General features: G+C 35.4%; 1 protein-coding gene across 1 annotated transcript in view; it reads right to left on the reverse strand.

The window, feature by feature from the left end:
* The window catches only part of TMEM232 (transmembrane protein 232), a 197190-nt gene that overhangs the window by 158219 nt on the left and 16134 nt on the right, over window positions 1-22837 (reverse strand). The window contains exons 4-8 of the mRNA XM_032476482.1: window positions 15381-15492; window positions 13278-13383; window positions 11103-11260; window positions 7101-7200; window positions 4704-4870 (exon numbers count right to left, since the gene is read on the reverse strand). Coding sequence (XP_032332373.1) covers window positions 4704-4870; window positions 7101-7200; window positions 11103-11260; window positions 13278-13383; window positions 15381-15492 — 643 coding nt within the window. The remainder of the gene's footprint in view (window positions 1-4703; window positions 4871-7100; window positions 7201-11102; window positions 11261-13277; window positions 13384-15380; window positions 15493-22837) is intronic.

Here is a 22837-nt window from a genome sequence, read left to right on the forward strand (position 1 = left end):
CCAAAGGGCATCAGCATCCTTAAGAGCACACGAACCTGACGCACCTGGGAATTTTCCAGATAAGTGAGGCTTATGTCTCACCCTTAAATATCTCAAGCATGTGCCTGGAAATCTTGCCAAAGTTTCTTGCCTGCTTTTTTATTTTTGCAAAAGAAAAAAATATATTTGCCAAACTAGAATGAATTAATAGAATGGTGATGATAATGTAATTTAATGCCACCATCATGTACCTCATCAGTGTAGTAGACCAACAGGGAACAATGCTCTGAGAGATCCTGGGTGGTGTAGAGTTCTCTGCCTTTACACTAAATCAGTCCCACTCATCTGAAAACTCTTAACTGTAGTACAAAAATAATATATACTTAGAATATTTATAAAATTTGACAGTTATTTTTATTTTCAGGCTAATGACAAAAATTGTGCTTACATATTTATGTCTTTATTTTTACTAGTTCATTATTATTGTAGTTTTAAGAAGTTATCAGTCTGTAGAGGGGAGGGTATAGCTCAGTGATAGAGTGTGTGTTTAGCATGCATGAGGTCCTGAGTTCAATCCCCAGTCCCTCCATTTAAAAAAAAAGTTACCAGTTTGGGATGCTTTGGAGTTTTTTTTGTTTTGTTTTGTTTTTAAGTGTAGGGGGATCTTTTACCCTCTACACAGATACACAGATAGTTTGAAAAATACTAAGCACTGCATTAAATGACTCCCAGAGAACTAGAACATTTTTCTCCTCTTCGTCTTTTTTTTTTTTTTTTTTTTTTTGGTTTTATGATCGCTTCCTATAGTTCTTTCACCTCCCCTACTTGCTGGACCCCGTACATAGAGGGCAAGGGGAGACCTGAGGAAGAGGCAGACCACTCCTGATTGGCAGGTGGCAGGTTTAATAAGCATGGAAACTTACATAGGAGCCTTGTCTTGGGCAGCAGCAAGAGTAGATCTCCACACCTGCCCACCAGAATCTTAAAGTTTATGTAGAGTCTTTATCTGGGTTCAGTCATATTTACCACCCAGATGGTCTCAGCAACACATAACTCTCTCAAGGTTAAGTCCTTGGAACTGGTTCTCACTGTGGGGGATGGTGGGCAGAGCACAGATTCCAAAGATGGAAAGCCCACCTACTGAAGTGTTGCTAATCTGCTCTTGGCTGAGAATTCAGATAACCATATCAGCTTGAATTTTGTGCAAATTTGAGTACAAAAGCTCTAAGCATCTGGCCAGGCTCTTTTTTATTAAAAACAAAAACAAAAACAAAATTCTAAAGCATGTACTCTATTATGGCTGCTCAAAGACAGCTTTTTGAGTTTCAAGCTTGTTTTCAATTATTTGGGGATGGCTGGCATTGCCATGAAAGGACCTCTCAATACAAATGTGTTACCTGAATAACAAGACATGAATCATAGCGTAATGCTGCTAATTTCAAAGAACTTGTGTCTCAGTCCAACCCAATTCCTAGTAACCATTTACAATAATAGTACAGCAAAAAAAAAAAAAAAAAATGACCCAAATTTTGATAATGCCTTTGGCTTACTGAGTACTTAACTCACTAGAAGATAAGATTGCTAATACATCTGAATGTAAACTCTGTCTATGTTTCCCCATTTTCAGAGAACTATTTGTACTTTAGGGTGAATGCAACTATTTAGTAAATGGTCTACAGCATTTCAGGTGAGTTTGACTCCACCTTCTCCAAAGAACTATGTTGTTATTATCATGTGACAACTGTGCTTAGCAAATTCAGCTGAGCAAAGGACAGAATGGAAAACTCAATCCAATGTCCTGGCTCTGCAATCCAGAGAGCCAATTAAAGTGTATCATTTGTCATGATCAAAAAGCACATGAAAAAATGCTCAATATCACTAATTATCAGAGAAATGCAAATCAAAACTACAATGAGGTATCACCTCACACCAGTCAGAATGGCCGTCATTCAAAAATCCACAAATGACAAATGCTGGAAAGGCTGTGGAGAAAGGGGAACCCTCCTACACTGCTGGTGGGAATGCAGTTTGGTGCAGCCACTATGGAAAACAGTGTGGAGATTCCTCAAAAGACTAGGAATAGACTTACCATATGACCCAGGAATCCCACTCCTGGGCTTGTATCCAGAAGGAAATCTACTTCAGGATGACACCTGCACCCCAATGTTCATAGCAGCACTATTTACAATAGCCAAAACATGGAAACAGCCTAAATGTCCATCAACAGGTGACTGGATAAAGAAGATGTGGTATATTTATACAATGGAATACTACTCAGCCATAAAAACCGACAACATAATGCCATTTGCAGCAACAGGGATGCTCCTGGAGAATGTCATTCTAAGTGAAGTAAGCCAGAAAGAGAAAGAAAAATACTATATGAGATCGCTCATATGTGGAATCTAAAAAACAAAAACAAAAACAAACAAACAAACAAAAACAAAGCGTAAATACAGGACAGAAATAGACTCACAGACAGAGAAAACAGACTTGTGGTTACCAGGGGGGTGGAGGGTGGGAAGGGATAGACTGGGATTTCAAAATTGTAGAATAGACTACACTGTATAGCACAGGGAAATATACACAAAATGTTATGATAACTCACAGAGAAAAAAATGTGACAATGAGTGTGTATATGTCCATGAATAACTGAAAAATTGTGCTGAACACTGGAATTTGAAACAACATTGTAAAATGATTATAAATCAATAAAAAATGTTAAAAAAAAAAAGTGTATCATTTGTCAAAGTCGATGGAAACCCTGTGTCCAGTTCAGCTTGAAAGGACATTAAAAGTAGAAATGGGTTCCAGCAGCAGGGAAAGGCAATTTCCTATTCTTATATAGAAACAACACCCATATCGTGTGTATCCTAATGTCTATATCCCACAGAATTCCTTTTATTTTATTTTCAACCATTTTAAAGCAGTACTTTGAAAACAAATAATTACGTTTTTACTCCAGTGCTTATAAATGTATTCAAAATATTTTACAGTGGTCAAAATATGCTATTATGGACATTTTAGCATTACTGGAGAATAAGAGCTGTAGGAATAAAGCCACAAATCCTCTGCTATAGCATACTAACAGTAAAGTAGGGAGAGAGGATAAATACAGATGTATCTTTTATATCCCCAGTTTCCTCCCTTTTTTCTCCTTTCTTCTTCCAGAAATTAAGAGAGATGGGTATTGAATGGGCAAATACTCTACTGAACCGGGGAAGCTGGCTTAAGATTAAGCCATACTGGAAAAACTGGCTGAAACTGGGGAACAATGTTGAACTATGCCATCAAGCCCTGAATCAGTTAGCTGAACCAGCGACTTCGAGGAGCACTGTGGCTACACTATCTTTTATATTCTCTGTATTATAAGGTAATGGGAGGAGAAAAGGGAGGGCAATAAATCTGATAGGCTAAAACCTGTTATAATCCCTTCATAAAATCTCTAGTATGGAGCTAAACAGAAAAGATTCAAACTGTGCCCTTTGTTCTAAAAGGTGGAAAAAACACAAAGAATTAGTGACATAGCATTCTAAGCAGACACATTCTTTTCATGTGCTGACATTTTCGCCCCTTCTGGTTCAGACCAAGCTGGACAGCAGTCACCTTCCATTTCCTTGCTGTGGACGTGCAGCAAGAGCAACAAAAACAGACTGACTCGTAAGGAGAAGCAGAATCAACATCAAAGACGGCCTGCCTCACAACCTAAGTCATGTTGCCAAGATTTCAGAGTATCTTACTTGTTTAAAAGAAACACTCAAATCATCAGTACATTAAGTTAGGCGCAATTAACTACATAGTTAAGCACAATTAGTCAGCATAGTCGTATCCTTAGATGAAAATTGTTGTATTTAACTGCCTAAGCTAAAGTGAGTTCCTAAGTATATTTTTCAATAATCATTATTTGTGTTTGCATGGCTCTTAATAATTTACAAGGTACATGTTTTTACAATCTCCACAACAACCCTGTAGATTAGTCAGGGAGAATATGACGATGATTATGGTAGTGGTGGTGATGTCTTTTTTAAAAGTAAGTGCAAATGGGGATTTGCAGAGCTTAATGGACCTCCTCTGAATCACACAGTCACTTGGTGAGCAGGTTTTTCCTCTTTGTAGTCAGTACTTTTTCTGTTGCTCAATATCTTAGGGTGTATATTTACTGATAAAACTTTTTTTAAGCTTTAAAATAACATCCTTTTTAATTATATAATTGGACAGATAGTTTTCTCCAATGTTGATCACCAATATCTGAGTTAGAAATTAAGATTTTTCATATACTAGGGATTCACTTAATGCCTCAATTTGGAACCATTTTAAAAAATCAGTTGATTTTAATAGTATATTAAATATTATTACATATGAATTATGGAAGCATAAAAATATTACACTTGCTCTCATTAATAGCCTGCACTTTACACATTCTTCCTTTAATAAAGATGTAGTATTATTAAATGTCCATTTAGAAGTCAGTCTAAACTGTGTTGAAATTTTCAATTAACCAGCTGAGACAGAATCTGTAAGGAAGAAGGTACTATGGCAGTAGCAGTTGGGCATCAATATGATCTTACTATCTACTGTCCAGGAAAGGTGCATAAGGCTGCATGACTTTATAGTGTCTGTGCTGTTCACTCCTCCCGCATTCTAAGTTCATCTTCATCAATGTTACTGAATCAGCAAGCGTGATTAATCATAATAATCTGATTCATCGTGCACTAGGATATACTCACCATCTCAGAATCTATGTTCTTAGATTTGTCCTTATTTTCCACAGGGCTAAAAATTAATTCAGAAGGGAGTTCTCTTCTACATATAATTTTCATGATATTCAGAATGCATTGCACATTTGAAAAGATGTTTGGATACTTGCAATATAATTCTCCAGAGAAACAAAGTGCTGTCGTAAGAAAAAACAATTTGTGAGAAATATCTCATTAATATTTGCATTGTGTTTCAGTTGTCTTTTAGTTATTAAAATATAATTAATTTCAGTACTTAGAGGCTGAAACTGCTGCACATGTTCCTTTCTACTGAAGATTAATAATGTTATGTGTGACCCCTGGTGGTAAAATGGAAAACTACAAGGTAAATAATTCATACATAAGCATTTATATAATTCAGAACAGCAATTGCATAATGGTTGAATGCCCAATTAAATATAGTCACTGCACAACAATCCTTGGAAAGTTCCAGTTGAAAATAAGTTAAGTTAGAATATATTACTCTATTTATAACAGATACTGTGAAATTGTAATCAGTGTCATTGTTTTTAACCCAACATTCTCGTTTCTTTTCAAGATGTTGTTGATCATTTTTAAACGTATATAGTTTAACCATAGCAATAATTAACGTCATTCAACATAAGACTATCTCATATTTAACAGAACTATTTTTGTGCTGTTGTTTTTTACAAACTTTTAAACAATCTTTGGGTTTCAGGCCATTGACACAGTGGAAAGATTAGTAATAACCACTCTCCTACTGGATGGCTGTACTGATAGGTAGCAGTAGCTGACAGCCTCAGGTAGGATCAGCCTGTTGACGGAGATGTAGCCTAAGGAAGGCTCTACTTAACAGTACTTGAAAAGATGGCAAAATCTGAGGATTTTATCCTTATATAAAACAAAGAAGTTGGTGTTCTTGAGATCTCAACAATAACAAGCTAATGTGAGAACTTGAGGTTTTAAATAATTTTGCAAAATTTATTTGCCACTGAATATTTGATGAATCACTATGCTGAACATTGTGAGGAGTTAAACAAAATTTCTAACAATGATGAAATCAAAACAAGTGATATGATAGACAGAAGTTCCTATTCTGCCAATCTACAGCTTCGTCTTAGTTTCGTAACAAAACTTTTATCCAAAACACTCCACTCTTTCCTTCTACACCCTCCTCCCTGACTTTTCCCATCAAATATTATCCCCTTTCTTGTATCGTGAGTCTCTTCATCTCTTACCCCACAACATATTAATCTTCTCTTCTTTTGACCTTGTTTTTTCATCCAATTGACGTATTTCTCCTTCCTTTCATAGCCAAGCTTTTTTAAAATAGTTCACCATCTCTATCTTACGCTTAAATGTTTTCTTTATTCTTTGTTTATCTTCACTCTGAACTGTGCTTCCCCTGGGGAATGCTCCCAAGAACAGTGACTTTCTGACTACAGAAACCCACCACCACTTTCAGATCTCCTGTTAATACTTCTACAGCTCTTGACAATGTTGATTTTCCTCAATCTCCCGTTTGAATTTCTATATCATCACTCCCTCCTATTTCCCTTAATCCTTCTTTACTGATTGATGCCTATCACTCCAATAATCTATTAAATGTTTATGTTCCTCAAGAATCTACCCCTAGAATAACTCTCTCCTCACCACCACCTCTCATTCCCAGGTTAGCTCATGCACGGTAACACGGGTGGGTGACTGGCAAACCATCCATGTTAACAGCCATGTGGTAAGTGAGCCCCAGGCTTCCCTTATTTTCCTACTTTCAACCACTGGCTGGTTATATACACCTGAGTCAACTTCAAAATTCATTATGTCCCCATGTTTCTCCAAAATGTTGTCAGTTTAGAGCACCATTATCTTGACCTTAGTAGTCAGTATGTAGAACTTAAGATTCCTCCTGAATTTCTCACTTTCCCTTATATATAGCTTAGGTCCAACTGATCACCAGGTCCAGTGTTTTTTTTTTTTTCAATCTCCTAAACATTTTTCAAAACTCTTTATCCATTCTCATTTCAGTATTCATATCCTTAACTTCTCTTGCCTATGTCATAGCTAATTGAACCCCTGGTCCACTCTCTCCTTACTGCAGTGCAGCTTCTCCATTGCCACCAGTGTTAACCTTACTACCATATGATTTTTGACTTTCTTGAAATCCATTGAGGTCAATAGTATTACAGATGAGAAAACTGAGACATGGACAAGGTCATACGCTTAGTTAAGTAGGAAGTTTAAAAGTAAAACCCACACAGTCTGGCCCCGAACCTGTGCTCTTCAACACTGCACCTATTATCTTACAAGAAAAATAAAATACAGCTTATGCTCTGTATCATCAGAGTCTGAGCTTCTCAAAATATAACATAAAACATTTCTAAGTATAGAAAATAAAAGATAGTCTACCGTATAAATATGGTTGAAACCTAAGTAAATGTTGTTTAAAACTTCCCAGGTGACCATAAAGGAAATATATAAAAATTCGTAAGAAGACCAAATAGCCAATCTGTCAAGAGAGAAAGAGAAAAGCATTTTTATGTTATATCAATAAATATTTAAAAACCTTATGGAAAATAAACCATTTTATTATTACATTTGGTTTTGATGAGACCATTTCAAATTCACTTGAGATTATGTGCGTTTGAAATAACTGTAACACACTTATACCTAGGCTGAAATACTGGTTCAGCAAAAAAAAAAATTATAAATCATCTCTACATTATATATAATGACCAAAACTGAATGCTATTTTCTTCTATGTCCTTTAGAATAATATTTTTCGAATTGCAAGTCATGCCCCTTAAGTGAGTCATGAAATCAACTGAGAGGAAGTTTTTAAGTAAAACAAAAGAGAAAATATTATAGTACATCACAGTTTCTTGTTTCAGTATACAAATGAATGTGTATCATGTGTGCTGGGTTGCAATACAAAACATTATTTCCTTCAATAGGTCTCAGTCAAAACAGTTTGAAAACATTGCTTTAGTTTTGTGAAATATTCTGTCTGTGCATCGTATGCTGTACTAATACCCTGATCTCCTCAGGAAAACACAAACACATACATAGACATCATTACTAAATACACACTTTAATATTTTACTTCTGAAGTTTAAAATACACGTATAGCTAAAACTGTTTAATACAGACTACAAAAAATGAAATATCTGCAAAAATAAATGATATGTAAGATTTCACAGAAAACGAGAAAAAAACACAAACTATAGAAATAAATGAAACATATGCCTAAATTGCTGAATCATAAGATTATGGAAAAGGGCCATATAACCACAAAAACTATTACTACATCACTATCAGGATATACATATATCTAAATCCTCTTAAAAATGATGCTGGGCATTATTACATCTACATGTAAAAAAGTTAATAAATAAATAATACAATTCTGCCAAGTCTTAGTGCTTTACCCAAGACTATTAAGCAAATAATTGGCATTCCTGGACTTTGAACCCAGGACTGTGCATATTGCATCATAAGTCTTAAACTTTATTATGGCAGTGATTTCCCAATATTTTTATCACAAATTTCTATCATTAAAATAAATTCTGAAAATACACCATCAATATTTGTAAATGTATCCATAAATTATAAGCATGCACCATTCATAGACTTAAAAATGAAAATAAAATGTTTATGTCATGCCAAGGGATCTCTTCATGCAGACCTCTCTGACACAATGCTATGCTTCTCCAAGAGACTCAAGCTAAATGAGAAGGAAATGGAGAGCAATAGACCATTTAAGAGAATACTGCAATAGTCTAAAAGAGAATATTAAAGTCAGAAATACCCACTGTTATAGACAATGAATGAGAAATTCATCAGAAGAATTTAAGATTTTGCAAGGGACTGGAGAAGGATATTGAAAGCAATATTAAGTAACGTTTAAAAATTTAATGTGGAACACAACAGCATAATACATGAACAACGTATCAGTTTGAGTAACTGCTGCATCAGACCCCAATATGGTTATAAGTTTCACCTGATCCAGACGTGAAACTCTATATAACTATGGTTGGAAAAAGTGGTTTTAGAAGCTTGTTCATCTGTAATGTTCTGCAAAGCCAGATTTTTACTGAAAAACCTGCCGTCCCATATCTGAGGAATTCTGGGACTTTCTATGCATCTTTCCTCACGTCTTATTTGTGTGTTTACTCTCTCTGTAGCCTGACAACTTAAGCTTTGCCTCCTAGACTGAATTTCTACTTGTCAGTTTCCTTCTCTGCTCATTCATTTTCTTTTTCCTTATTCTTTATTCTCTCTTCTTTCCCTTCTCTTTGCATTTCTTCTCTTTATTTCTCCAAGTCAGTTATCTGTGTAATAGAAATGCTGAATAACATTTAGTATGTGTTACATTTTAATAGTTGGTTATGTGTTTCATGTTCTTTTACAGAAGCTTGAAGAACACAGCTTGTATTGCTATCTAAAATGTATCAAACTACTGTTGCTTATACGTTAATCTTATACATCAGTGAGTAGCCTTCAACAGTTAAGACTCTGTGCTCAGAGGTAAATAATGAGGAAAGAAGGCACACAAAATCTGAAAGTACATAATATAAAGAATCAGACATTTCTGGCTCTTCCCAGCACCAAGCTATATACTTTGTCAAAGGAGGAACAAAATGGTGTATATGAAGGCGGGTAATGCCTCTGTGGCAACAGCCTTCAATACAGCATTCTGCCAAAAACAAGAAAAGAAAGGGACGTTTCCAACTAACTGTCAGATAAAAAATGAAAATTCTACAAAGGCAAGAAGGATAACTGAAATGGCTTCTTGCCGAAAATCAAAGGTACTTACAAAGCATGCCTATTTCCACTAGCTAATTTATATTGTCTAGAAATAAAAAGTAAGCATTAAAGTTAGGAAATCTGAAAACCGAGGTAAATGTGTGGAATCATGGCTGAGAGTCCACTGGACTCTGGGTTTCAAAGTTTTCTCTGTTGAGACCTTGCATAATTCACTTAAATTCTCTAGGCCTGTTTGTAGAATGGTGGATAAAATAGCAGCATCTGCCTTTTAGGATTATTGTGAAGATGAAATAAGTTGATATGTCTAACAGATCTAAAGCACTCGTTATTGTGCAAGGCACATAGTCAAGTGCCACGTGTTTACAGCTGCTAGAAGAAAGTTCCAGAGAAGATATAGGAATTTTTTTTAAATATAGGCATGGGGTATATAAATTATAAGTAATGTGTGCAACAGCTAAAACTTTACTTTATAGCCATTTTTATTGCTAGTAGAAATATAAAGGTGAGAAATGGGAGAAGGTCACCAAAGGAGTTGAAAAGGAGAAAAAAGCCAGACTTGCTCATGTTCTATGCTCTTCTACTCCATTGTTTTTCCATTATAAAAGACATATACATAGATACACGTATTTTCATGTATTATATATACACACACATATATATCTTTTAAAATCCAAAAATAATTATATAATCTTTTCTACGTCTCCATAATGAAGTGTGGGAAATAAAGAAAGAAGAAAGATGGAAAAGACATTTTAATCGTACCTGTCTCTGCCCTCAGTGCTTCTATGCAAAGCCTCAGTTCTGTGCATGTTCAAGTTCTGTTACGTGCTTTCTGTATCTTGTACCCGCAAACATGTCAGGAAGGAACTAGACTTGATCTATAAGGTCAGAAATACAGTATCTTCCCAAAATGCCCTGGCTCATGAATATTTTCCTGCCTGTTTTACAACAGTTCATAATCAAAATTAAATCAGAAAAAAAAATTTTTGCAAATACACTATATATGTGAGTGTGTGTGTGTGTGTGTGTGTATTCTTAAAGAAACCCTTCTTCTAGCTTTGCTTTTCTTTGCAATAAAACCACTAGTTAAGCTGACTTTCTTTGACTAATAATAAATTTTGCAGCAGGCAACCATGATCATCACAGGGAGTGGAACTATATAACTTCCAGGATCTTATGAATATGAGCTATGTGAAGATGGTTTCCCATCTTATGGCTCTAAAATGACATAGAATACTGAGAGAACAACTCATCTTCTCAAATCAGGCAACAATTTAAGAGTATCAGTGAGCATTTCCCATCTGACCTTGGAAGTCATTTTTAAATGGAAAAGCGGCATTTAGAAATCCTTAAAATAGAGAGGAGAAAAGCTATATATACCCAGCAGTAAGTATAAACTTGATTTTTAATTTAATGTTATTTTCTTACATAGTTGGTGAAATTATATTTTAATCAAACTATCTCCATTTGGATATCAAGCAATTATGTAGTATCCACACTTAGAGGAGATTAAAATAAACTACCAAACAAGAGAATATTCCATAATAAAACCAAATGGCCTACTTAGATCCTAAAACAGATGTCATGTGACTAGATGTAATATATGTAATAATTAAAACACATTAAAGATACTTTAAAACCTACCTTTGCTAGCTTTATTTCAACTGAGTATAAGTACGTCCTTCGGAATGCATCACAACAGAGTCTATATAAAACTGACTCCGCAACAAAAAATAAGGCAGGCAGATGATCGTAATTAAAGGAAGCATGGTCCAGGGAAGCATAAAGCATATTTAAAGCTTCTGAAATATTAAAAAGTAGAAATCCCATAATTTGTAAATCATGCTGTTTACTACATACTACAATTAAGTCTCATAATTATTTACTCAGTCACCAAGACCACATTATGGTTTTAGAATATTCACAAACTCTTTGACATCCCTCCCATCAAAAGGTGAAGTCTATACCCACTTCCCCTTGAACCTGAGCAGACCCTGTGACTGCTTCAATCACGAGAACATGGAAGAAGGGACACTACATGACTTCCAAGGTTAGATCAGAAAAGACAGTACAGCTGCCCCCTCAATCTCTTCGTCAGGATACTAGCTAGCTTTGGAATTCTAAACTGCCAGGTAGGAAGTTCAGCTACGCAGAAGTCACTAAGCTGGAGAGAATACAGAGTTGGGGGAAGGGAGATGGGGCAGGAGAGAGAGGAATGCCTGAGGAGCTCCAGCTGTTCTGGCCAACACAAAATAGATCACCAGGCCATATATACAATGGTGGGGAAATGGAACAGAAGTGGATGACAGAAGACAGTGCTCAAGGTAAGCGCTATAAAAGTAGAATGGAAGGCTAGAAAATCAAGGCAGAGGAAATAGGGGCCAATGGAGCTGCACAAAGAAGAATATAGAGCTAAGGTCCTGGAGAAAATTGTACCTCAAGTCATTACAGGCATTCCTTGTTTTATTGCACTTGGATTTATTGTGCTTTGCAGATAGTGCATTTTTTTTTTTTTTACAAATTGAAAGTTTGTGGCAACTCTGCGTTAGTAAGTCTGTAAGTGCCATTTTTCCAACAGCATTTTTTTTTTAACTCGGGTCTGTGCATATTTTAGATATAATGCTATTTGCACACTTGATAGACTACAGTATAGTGTAAACAACTTTTTGATTCAATATTTTATTTAATAGTTACATTTCACGATAATATTTGTAAGTGTATATAAATATATACACATAGAGCAACACATTATTCATTCAGTAATCATTCACATAGTTTCTGAAATGAACTAAGCACTATGAAAGCTGTTGTTACCAGTTACTCCTGGTAGATCCTGGGTACTTCAGTTTAAATGTAACTTTTATATGCACTGAGAAACAAAAAAATTCATGTGACTTGCTTTATTGCAGTATTTGCTTTTTTAAGGTGGTCTGGAACCAAACCCACAATACCTCCAAGGTGTGAGTGTACAAAGAGTTCCAGGAGCTGCTATGAACAACTGAGGTTTAGTTGACAAAGAAGAGCAAGTGGCTGCACGCTGCTGGTAAGCCAAGATGGTTTACATCAGTATCACATAAACATTTCATTGGGTCAGGCTGGGGACAGCACTGTGAAGAAGTGCCATAAAGCCAAGTTAAATGCAAAGTCATCCCTATCCGTCCTGTTGCTTGAAAGCTCCCAGACAGCACTACAAAAGCCAACTTACACGGAGAAATACTCTCTGACCTCGTGGTTAATATTCTAAAACTCACTTCAAAAGGCATTCCCATAAAATTTGGGATAATGATAGAAGGAATTTTACTTCTTTAAAAATAATGTGTTTTAATTTCTTTTTGAGATTGGTTGAAGGGTGGTTTGAAAGGAGACACAGGAATGAGAAGTGATAAATGAAAAGGTAATGAGTAAAATGGCTGTTTAAAATAAGTGAAAAACAAATGGCCATTTGGTTAATGTTTTACGAGAAATTATAAAATGAGGAAACAAGTTTCTCTAAAGTATAGTGCCTATTGTAATTGAAAATCACTAAATGACATTTTATATTCCTTTTTAATTAGTTACTAATTTTAGAAAAAAGCAATAAAGACTGCTGAGCCACTCTTTTTAAAACAATTTTGTAATTAAAAAGTTGAGCAGTCAAATTCATAAATTCAAAACTACAAAAGGAACTTTCATAATGAAACACTATCAGATATTTCAATAGAGAAAGGCAAATTTTCCTTGGCTCCTGCACAATTTTTAAATATCGAAGCTCTCAAATTATGCGTTCACTGCTAATCTAGAAAACACTTAGGGGAACTAAGATGAGTTTAGAGCACATACCATCTTGGATTTCTCCTTTGCACTGAGCCAGATATACTACTTCAGTCCATGCGGTAGGAAGATGCACATGCCTCCCAGTGCCTAAGGTTTTGAGACCCAATTTCCTCTGTTACAGGGAAGCATGAAGGAGGTAAACAAAATATACACCTTTTAAAATTTAATATATGTTTATTTTTATTATTTATATTTTACTTATCAATTGTTACCATTTATTTTTATTATTGATTCATTGAAAATATAATTAAGAGAGAATGCCAAAGTCATTTTATCACACTGATGCTCTTTAAGGTTTACAGTTTGGCTTTTATTATTTCTATTTTCTGACATTTTATGTAAACTGTATTAGCGTTAAAACGTAGAGAATGTTAATATTTTCAGTAGTATCATTAGTCATTTGCTGAAAATTCTCACTCTTTACTTTCTAGGGATTACTTCTATTTCATTTGCCAACACAAGAATGAATCTCTGATTTTAGAAGGAAAAGTTTATTGAAGAAATGTGATTTAACAGAAATTAGCTTGATGCCAGTTTGCTGGAAACTCCAGCTACTTCACCGTTGATGGACTGAATTTAATGAACATAAGAGATAAAGACTGTCCCCGCCTCACCTTAATGGACCCACTCCTGGGGCTGCCCCAGGGAGCAGTAGGCCCAGTGAAGAGAAGCTCACAGATAAATGTACCTGCTGGCAACTATCTGCATGCATAAAGTGTATTCTTTTTTCTAATCAACTTTTTCATGGATTAAAAAAAAAGCTTTTTATATGGGCAACCATAAACCAAGTAACTAGGAAGTAACAACCACACTTTTAACAGGATGGCTTCCATGTGCAGCAACATGGATGGACCTAGAGATTACCATATTACGAGAAGAAAGTCAGACACAGAAAGACAAATATCATGATATCACTTATATATGGAATCTGAAAAAAAAAATCATACAAGTGAACTTATTTACAAACCAGAAATAGACTCACAGACACAGAAAACAAACTATGGTTAATAAAAGGGGAAAGGATACGTTAGAAGTTTGGGATTAACATATGCACACTACCACATATAAAAGAGATATACAACAGGTCCTACAGTATAGCACAGGTAAATATATTCAATATCTTATAACAACCTATAATGAAAAAGAATCTGGAAAATAATATATATATGTATGTATAACTAAATCACTTTGCTGTATACATGAAACTAACACAACATTGTAAATCAATTATACTTCAGTAAGGTATCGAATTTTGGGGAAAAAGTTCAAACAAAAATTAAGGCTTAATTAAGGCTTCAGTTTTGTGCAGTTATTTCATTGATTGTTTATTATTAAAACACAATCTTATGTATATTATTTCTCTGCCAAAACTGGATCTAATGAAGAAAAAGTAAAATAAGGACTTATTTCACTTCATCTTCTGTTTTCATGTGTTTGAAAATTTGGGAATTAATGAGATATTCTTAAAGAAAGTTTTGTTGTTTTTTTTTTTTTAACTTAGGTGAATAGTTTGTTACCGAGAAAGAACAGACTACTCCGTGCATTTAGAGTGAACGTTGAGGAGAGCTTTCTTTCCTCTTTGGGACACATGACCTATCAGTTAACTTTTATTTAGAAAACAGTAGAATTTTCATTATCAAAAATTTATGTACCAGCTTTGCATATTTTGCTGTGGGCTCTTCGACTAGTGGCTACAGCCATATGAAGAATCTTCACTCAAAAAGCCATTCGACACTGGATTACTTGGTTATAAGCTTTAACTTTAATTTGCATTAGTATTTTAAACTCTGCCTACTTTTAATTAAAGAAAGGAGTATTCTTATTTTTTTCTTTCAGTATTTTAGAACATGTAATCATCCAACTACAAGAGAAAGTTCACATACTAAGTAACCAAACAGCATACCATTACTGGGGGGAGGGTATAGCTTAAGTGGCAGAGCACATGCTTAGCATGAACAAGGTCCTGGGTTCAATCCCCAGTACCTCCTCTAAAAAAAATAAAAAATAAAAAATAAAAAAAATAAGTATACCTAATAAACTCCCCCTAAAAATAATAGTAAAACCAAAAGAAAGAAAAGAAAAAATTTTTTTTAAATAGTATACCATTACCTTACATCTGACAATGTGTTTTCTAGCTATGTCCAACAATTCTTCCTCCTCTTTTGGATTTTTTGTTTCGTTGAATCTCAAAATGAATTCTTCTGTGATTGAAAATGGTGACCTAAACGAAAATAATAGTAATAATAATAATTATAGCTATCAGTTACAAATTTTAATTAATCAACTTCCAGTGGCTAAGTCTACCTATTTTCTTAAAAAGTACTTTACCTTAATAAGAATGTTTCTCACAAACATATCAGTAAAATTACGTGTGTGTATACACATATATACATACACATGCCTCCTAGATTGATCTTTTAATATTCTTGGATTGAGAAACATAATTCTCGTAACATCAAAGAACTTTGTAGCCTCTGAAAAAAAAAGTTTCTGAAGTAGCTGCCAGAAGTCTTGTTGGTATAGGCCTTATTCACAAGTAAAATCCAGCATTTCTTCAATATGTTGAAAACTGACTTATCTCCTCACATGTATTAGTGTTGGTTCAATTTAAGCTAAACCATTATTCCTTCCGTGCAAGTGGAATCAGTCCAACCGTGGCTGAAGTAACGTGGGCAGGAGAGGAAAGATGTATGTAGTAAGGTCAGAGAGGTGACAAGGAGTCAGATTGATTCTGGATGAGATGGGAAGCTATCACAGGGTTTTGATAAGAGGAGGGGCATAATTCTAGTTAAGTTTTAACAAGACCATTCCGATGCTGTGTTAAGAATTGGAGTCAGGGTGGGGAGGGGGTAGCTAGGGGGACAGCACACATAAAATTAGGTGAAGGGTCATTTGGCTTGGATCAGGATTACAACAATGTAATTAAAGAGACGGGTTTGAATAATGGATATACTTTGACATTAGCTCCAACCAGACTGCCTAATGAATTAGAAATTAGGCATTAGAGGGAAAAAAAAAAAGGAGCCATGATTGAACCAAGTAACTGGAAGGATGGAACTGATACTTATCGAGATAGGGAAGGTTGCTACAAGAGCAGATATGGGGTGAGGATAAAGAGTAAGTTCAGTTGGCCATGTTCTGTTTGAGATGGCCACGGCCATCCAAGTGGAGATGTAGAACAGGCAGTTAGATGTGCGTTTCAATTTCAGGGGAAAGATATACATTTTGAGTAATTAGCACACATATGGTAAAGTCTTGTGAATGGAACGGATCCAGCAGGGAAAGTACAGAGACAGTAGACAAGTATTTCAAAGAGAAGTGAGAAAAACAAGTTGAGGGTGTATGCAAGAGAATGAGTAAGTGATTACAGTGACATACCACAGAGCTTAAAAATGGGCCTGGGATCCAAGGTGACATCGGGGGAATAATGAACAGGTAGTAGAATCAATGAGTTGTTTATGTGTTCAAATAATTGTTGGAGTCATGCTATTCATAGGAGTGATCTGAGAGAATAAAACACATTTTTTCAACAACTTACTATATTCAGGATTTACTGAATTAGTTACTGTGTGGGGTATAGGAAAAAAAAAATGAATAAAAATCAGATTTTGCCCCTGAGGAACTCACAGTCCTACTGGGAAGACAGATATATACAAAAAGTAATCACAATGCCACAGAATCACAGAACAAGGAGAGATAATGGCATGGTGCCCTAAAAACTAGAGCCAAACATAAATATTCCAGTAAAGAACAACTAATGGAATGAGCAACTCTTTAACTGCCGCCCTAAGTCTGCACATATTCAGTCACTAGATCTGTGAGTACTCACTAACTCCTACGTATCAGGCACTAAGCCTGGGACTGGGATACAGTGGGGAAAGGAACACACAACCTTGCCGTCGTGGAGCTTATAGTAGAGGAGCGGAAGAGCCGAGGTGTTAGAACTCACAGTCTGCTAGAATCGGGCATCTGAAGTAAGTAACTTCACTCCTGACTTTCTGTTCCCTATTTCACTCCTCCTTTTGGAGACATCTGCTTAGACAGATATGGTAAAAGTTGGCTGAAAACTCTCAATAGTCATCAGAGGTGATACATCTTTGATCAACATGGACCTACTCTGCCTGAAGAGTCCAAATCAACTTTAATCCTCCCATCAGTACACAGTGTCATGGGAATTAGGATAAAGTGGACTCTTGATCCATTTAATTTTTTATAAATTTCATTAGAAATTAGATGTTTTTTAAAAAGTATTAACATAGCAGTGCTGTTTATAACAGACTATACATTCAGGGGTACCTCCAGACACTACTGCCTCCAATTCTACCCAGCAGCAACAGTCCAGATTAATGGGTCAGTGCAAAATTTTGTGTACCTTTCTTGATACTCACAAACATAAAACAACCTGTGTACACTCGTTTTAGTAAATGCAACCAGGTATACAACACTATAGCATGCTTTCTTCATTAAACTTATCAGATATTCCTCAAGTTCAACTAACCCTAATATGCAGGAGTATGGATGTACACAACAAATACAATAATTCCTTTATTAACTGACATATCTCATTACTCCCAGTTTAATTCTAGCCACTCTAACTGATGCTGTAATTTTTAAAAATCCTTGTACATAGGCCTGATATTCAGTAGATGAACACTACTTTGATTTATCAATCTCCACACTGTGTTGACAGCTGAGTATTTTGATTATTGTCTCTGCTTGTAAATATATCTAAAGACATCCTAAGAGAATAAAAAGGCAAAACTTCAAATAACAGACCATTTTTTCAACACATAGAACTGACAAAGGGCTCATATCCAGAATATATCCAGAATATATACAGAATTCCAAAAACAACAGAAATCTAAAGAGGCTTAAACAGGTAATTGACAAAAGAAATCCAAGTGGCCAATAACTAGATGAAATGATGATTAACATCATTAAAAGAGAAATCCAAATTAAAACCATCTCATTTAAGCAGATTTCCCCACCACCAACCACAGAAACCCCTCAGACATATCAAACACACACTTTCTCACACACACACACACACAATATCCAAGGGTTTCAAATACAAATTAAAAATATTTTTTCTGAAATTAGGTATTTTACCTCAGCTTTTATATAGGCTCCGAGCAAAATGCATTTATATCATTTTATTTCTAAAGCAGGGTAAAGCCTCAGGATGAAAATAATATCTAATTGAATTTCTATGCTTAGAATATATTTTATAAATAATTTCAGTTTTATCAATTATTTTTCAATATGGATTGTGGCCTGTGATGAATTATTAAAAACATGGAAAGCTAATGCTTTTTAGCTTTCTGTATAGAGACTGAGTACATTAATTGGTCTCCCACAGCTCATGTCAATAAATATTTAATGGGAAATATAGTTCTTTTAACTATTTATTGTCCATCACAAATAGAGGTTGTTACACAAATTAATGCTTCATTAATGATAAACAACCCATAATAAGAAGCAAAAGGAAACTTGAAAAAATAAATACAGGCATTTGAAAGGAAAATATATCTTAGCTTCACACATTCCAATTTATTCAAAATATCAAAAGATTTCACAAAGAAAAATGCAATCTACTGTAAGTGTGAAATTGCAGTCCTATGAAACAGGTAGTGAATAAAGGTCATTATGCCAATTTCATATGAAGGGAATATACTAAAGTCTTCTGACTGTGGGGATACCCAATCCGGGCAACTCTTTATTTACATTGTCTGTAATTCAAAACTTTTTTTAAGCTGACGATTCATTTGTTCAGTAAACATTTAATGAAAGCCTCCCACATACAAGATATTTGCTAGATGCAATGAGGGCTAAGAGAGGAGTCAGGCCTGCTCATAGGAAGTTCCCAATTTAGGTGGGAAGTGAGACATGTCACAAGTGATTAAATATAATGGAGACACACTGAAAAAAAAAAAAAAAAAAAGGAAATAAAATCCTCTGGGGCACTCCGAAGTAGAGATCATGATTCCAACACTGGCTAGTGCTATAATCTTTGCTTAATCATTTAATCTGTGTGAGCTATCATTTTCCATCTGTGGAAAGGAAGACAAAAGCTTGTAGAATTCTGATAAGCATTAAGCTGGAACACATCGTCGAGTTCCTGGCATACACTCAGCACTGGATAACTATTAGTTACAAGCATTATTGTTTTTGGTTAAAGATTCAGAAAAAGCTTCTTTGCAGAAATGGCACTTGAGCTGTACCTTGACGTACAGACAGGAACTGGACTATGACAGAAAGGCAGTCATCCTTTCAAACTCTTGTCTGCGTCTTCCTGGTCACAGGATCACCACCTAGTGCCTTTCTTTCCCAGTCTTTCTGGCAGCAGGGTATGACCACATGGCCAAACCAGAGGGTTGTGAGCAGATATAATATATGCAAATCTCAGGTCACCTCTAACTTAAAGACAGGCCAGTTCTCCTAGAATGAGACCTTTTTTTCCTTTCCAGCAGACTGGAACACAAATATGGTGTTGAATAGGCTTTGATTAGGCAGATGAGTACAACGATGAGATAATGAGGATCCTGAGTTTCTCACTGACCCTAAAAACACAGCCTTCTTGTCAGCCTAGACCTGCTGGATTCAAAAGTCCCTTAAATACACTTCCATCTTGCTTAATCCACCGAAATTAGAGTCCTCTTTTTATAGTTGCTTCAAATTTACCCTATCAAGTAGAAATAAAGAAAAAGAATAGTTTTAACCTAGCACAGAGTGACAGAATGCTTAAAATCAAGATTGGAAATAAAGATAGAAATGTTAGGTTAAGGTAAACACAAATGGCATTGAGTGGCAGTCTGTGGCAGACTTACAGTTGCCTACATCAATTTCTCTTCTTTTCTTACTAAAAGATTCTTTCTTGTAGTTAGGTATGCACAAATGTCTAGGTTTCAGCCAGTAAAATAAGTAAAATTCAGATAGTTCTGAGGAGTCTCCTGAAAAATCATACAAACCCTTCTTCAGTCCTTCCTCTATTCTGCTGCATGAAGCATGACTGTGATCGCTGGAGCTTCAGCAGCCATGATAGACCATGAAATGCCCTTAAGAGTAAGTTGCGTGCAGAAGGTAGCCAGTTAAAAGGAATCTCAATCCTGGATCTTCATACCAGTTCTGGACTGACTACATTCAGAAAAATAAACTTCTCTTTTGTTTAGCTGTCATTGCTATTTTAGATTCTCTTACTTACAGTGGGTACTAATTAAATGTTATATACAGACTTTTGAGTTTTATTTGATAAATAAGAGGGAATTATTCAGCTGAAGAGTGATGAGATTACAGCTGTGCTTTAGGATGACCAAACTGAAAGTCCTATGTTTAATGGTTTGGAGTGAGAAGTGACTATTAGTAAACAGTGGGGCAACTATTTCAACAACTTAGGTAAGAAATAAAAGTCTGGACTGCAGTTTGGGCCATAATAATGATAAAGAGTGAGTGAATGTAAGAGATTAGGTAGAAGCTAAATCAATAGGGCTTAATGACTAATGGGATGTGAGAAAACAAACTGTGAGGGCAGATATAGAGATCATCTTAAGGTTTTGAGACAATCAATTAGTACCAGAAGTTGGCATCAAGACAATTAGATGGAGGAATGTGGGGAGATGATTCTTGCCATTCTGGCCATACTATGATTTATCTGTGAGACAACCAACTAGAGAGGTCTATACTCCAAGCAAACTTGTGAGGCAGGCATTAGGAAGCAGAAAAGATCTAGAAATAAAGATTTCAGATTTACCTACACACTCAAAGCCATGAAATGCCAAGAGGAAGAGTACGGAGAAAAAAGAGTCAAGGGAGATCTTTGGAGGCAAGAGAGAAATAGCAATAAATATAATAAGAAATTCAGGAAAGTACTGCAACGAAATTCAAATGTATGTACAATTGGGGTGTAAACTCTTTCTCTGAGAATTGTTCATGGTCCCTGCCGAGCCAGTGGGTCTAACTTCTATATTAACACCATATGACTCCATCCTCCCTTGCCCCCACCATGGCTGACTGGGTCACAACAGACATCTGACTAGGCCAATCCAATCTTCCCTCCAGGGATTTTTAATTAGCTGATACATTACTTAGTCAATGTTAGAGATGTTAGAGCTGAAAGTTCATGTATAGCCAAGCAGTGCCTTTGTTGAAATGTCATTCAAGACAAAAAATACCCCAAAGCAGAGAACTAAGTAGTGTAGCCCTACTGGTGTAGCCCTGATCAACATTTGTTGGATGGTTTACTGATGTATAGCCAGAGTTTGCGGTCTAGTATAGATATAGACTACATCTGTTGACTATTTTATCGCCAATGTCTCTTACAGAAAATACAGTAAGTACTGAATGAACAAATGAGGCCTGATTATACCTTCTGCTCTCAGGTTCCACAAGACAGCCCTACATCCTTCCATTACACTTTTTTTTTGCTTGAGTTAAGCTGAATGTGTGCTTGTTCCATGCAAAGAAACAATCCTAGACTGATATACCAAAGAATAGATTGAAGACGATGATCTAAATGCACATCTTGCAGAGATAGCAAGACTATGGACACTGAAAGTACCATTAGAGTTAATGTTTAGAAAGTCAGTGGAGATCTTTAAAGTAGTTTCACAAGATAAATAAAAACAGAATCCAGATTTCATAGTGTAATAAATACATGGATTAAAAATTAATCTGGCTATACTTTTGTTCAGTTTGGCATATGGGAAGGTGAAAAAAGTGAACTGAAATAGATAGAAATCTTGAGTATCAACCAACCTGGCTGGTACTTCCTAAAAACCAGAAGTACCAACACAATTACAGAATGATCTATTTGAATAAAAAGAATGAAGCTGGAGGAATAACCCTCCCAGGCTTCAGACAATACTACAGAGCTACAGTAATCAAATCATCATAGTACTGGCATAAAAAAAGACATATGGATCAATGGAATAGAATAGAGAGCTCAGAAATAAACCAAAAGATCTATGGTAAATCTTTGACAATGGAAGCAAGAATATACAATGGAAAAGAAAGTCTCTTCAGCAAGTGGTGTTGGGAAAACACAATAGAAACATGTAAATCAATGAAGTTAGAATACTCTATCACACATTCACAAAAATAAACTCAAAACAGCTTAAAGACTTTAAATATAAGACAAGACATGATAAACCAACATCCTAGAAGAAAACATAGGCAAAACATTCTCTGACATATATCAGCAATGTTCTCCTATGGCTGTCTACCCAGGCAACAGAAATAAAAGCAAAATAAACAAATGAGATCTAATTAAATTTACACGTTTTGCACAGCAAAGGAAACCAGAAGCAAAACAAAAAGACAACGTACAGAATGGGAGAAAATATTTGCAAATGATGTGACTGACAAAGGCTTCATTTCCAGAATATATAAACAGCTCATACAACTTAACAACAACAAACCCAATCCAAAAATGGGCAGACGACCTCAACAAGCAGTTCTCCAATGAAGACATTCAAATGACCAATAGGCACATGAGAAAATGTTCAATATCATTAATTATCAAAGAAATGCAAATCAAAACTACAATGAGATATCACCTCACACCTGTCAGA

The sequence above is a fragment of the Camelus ferus genome, chromosome 3, assembly GCF_009834535.1.
Source record: "Camelus ferus isolate YT-003-E chromosome 3, BCGSAC_Cfer_1.0, whole genome shotgun sequence".
Classification (NCBI taxonomy): domain Eukaryota; kingdom Metazoa; phylum Chordata; class Mammalia; order Artiodactyla; family Camelidae; genus Camelus; species Camelus ferus.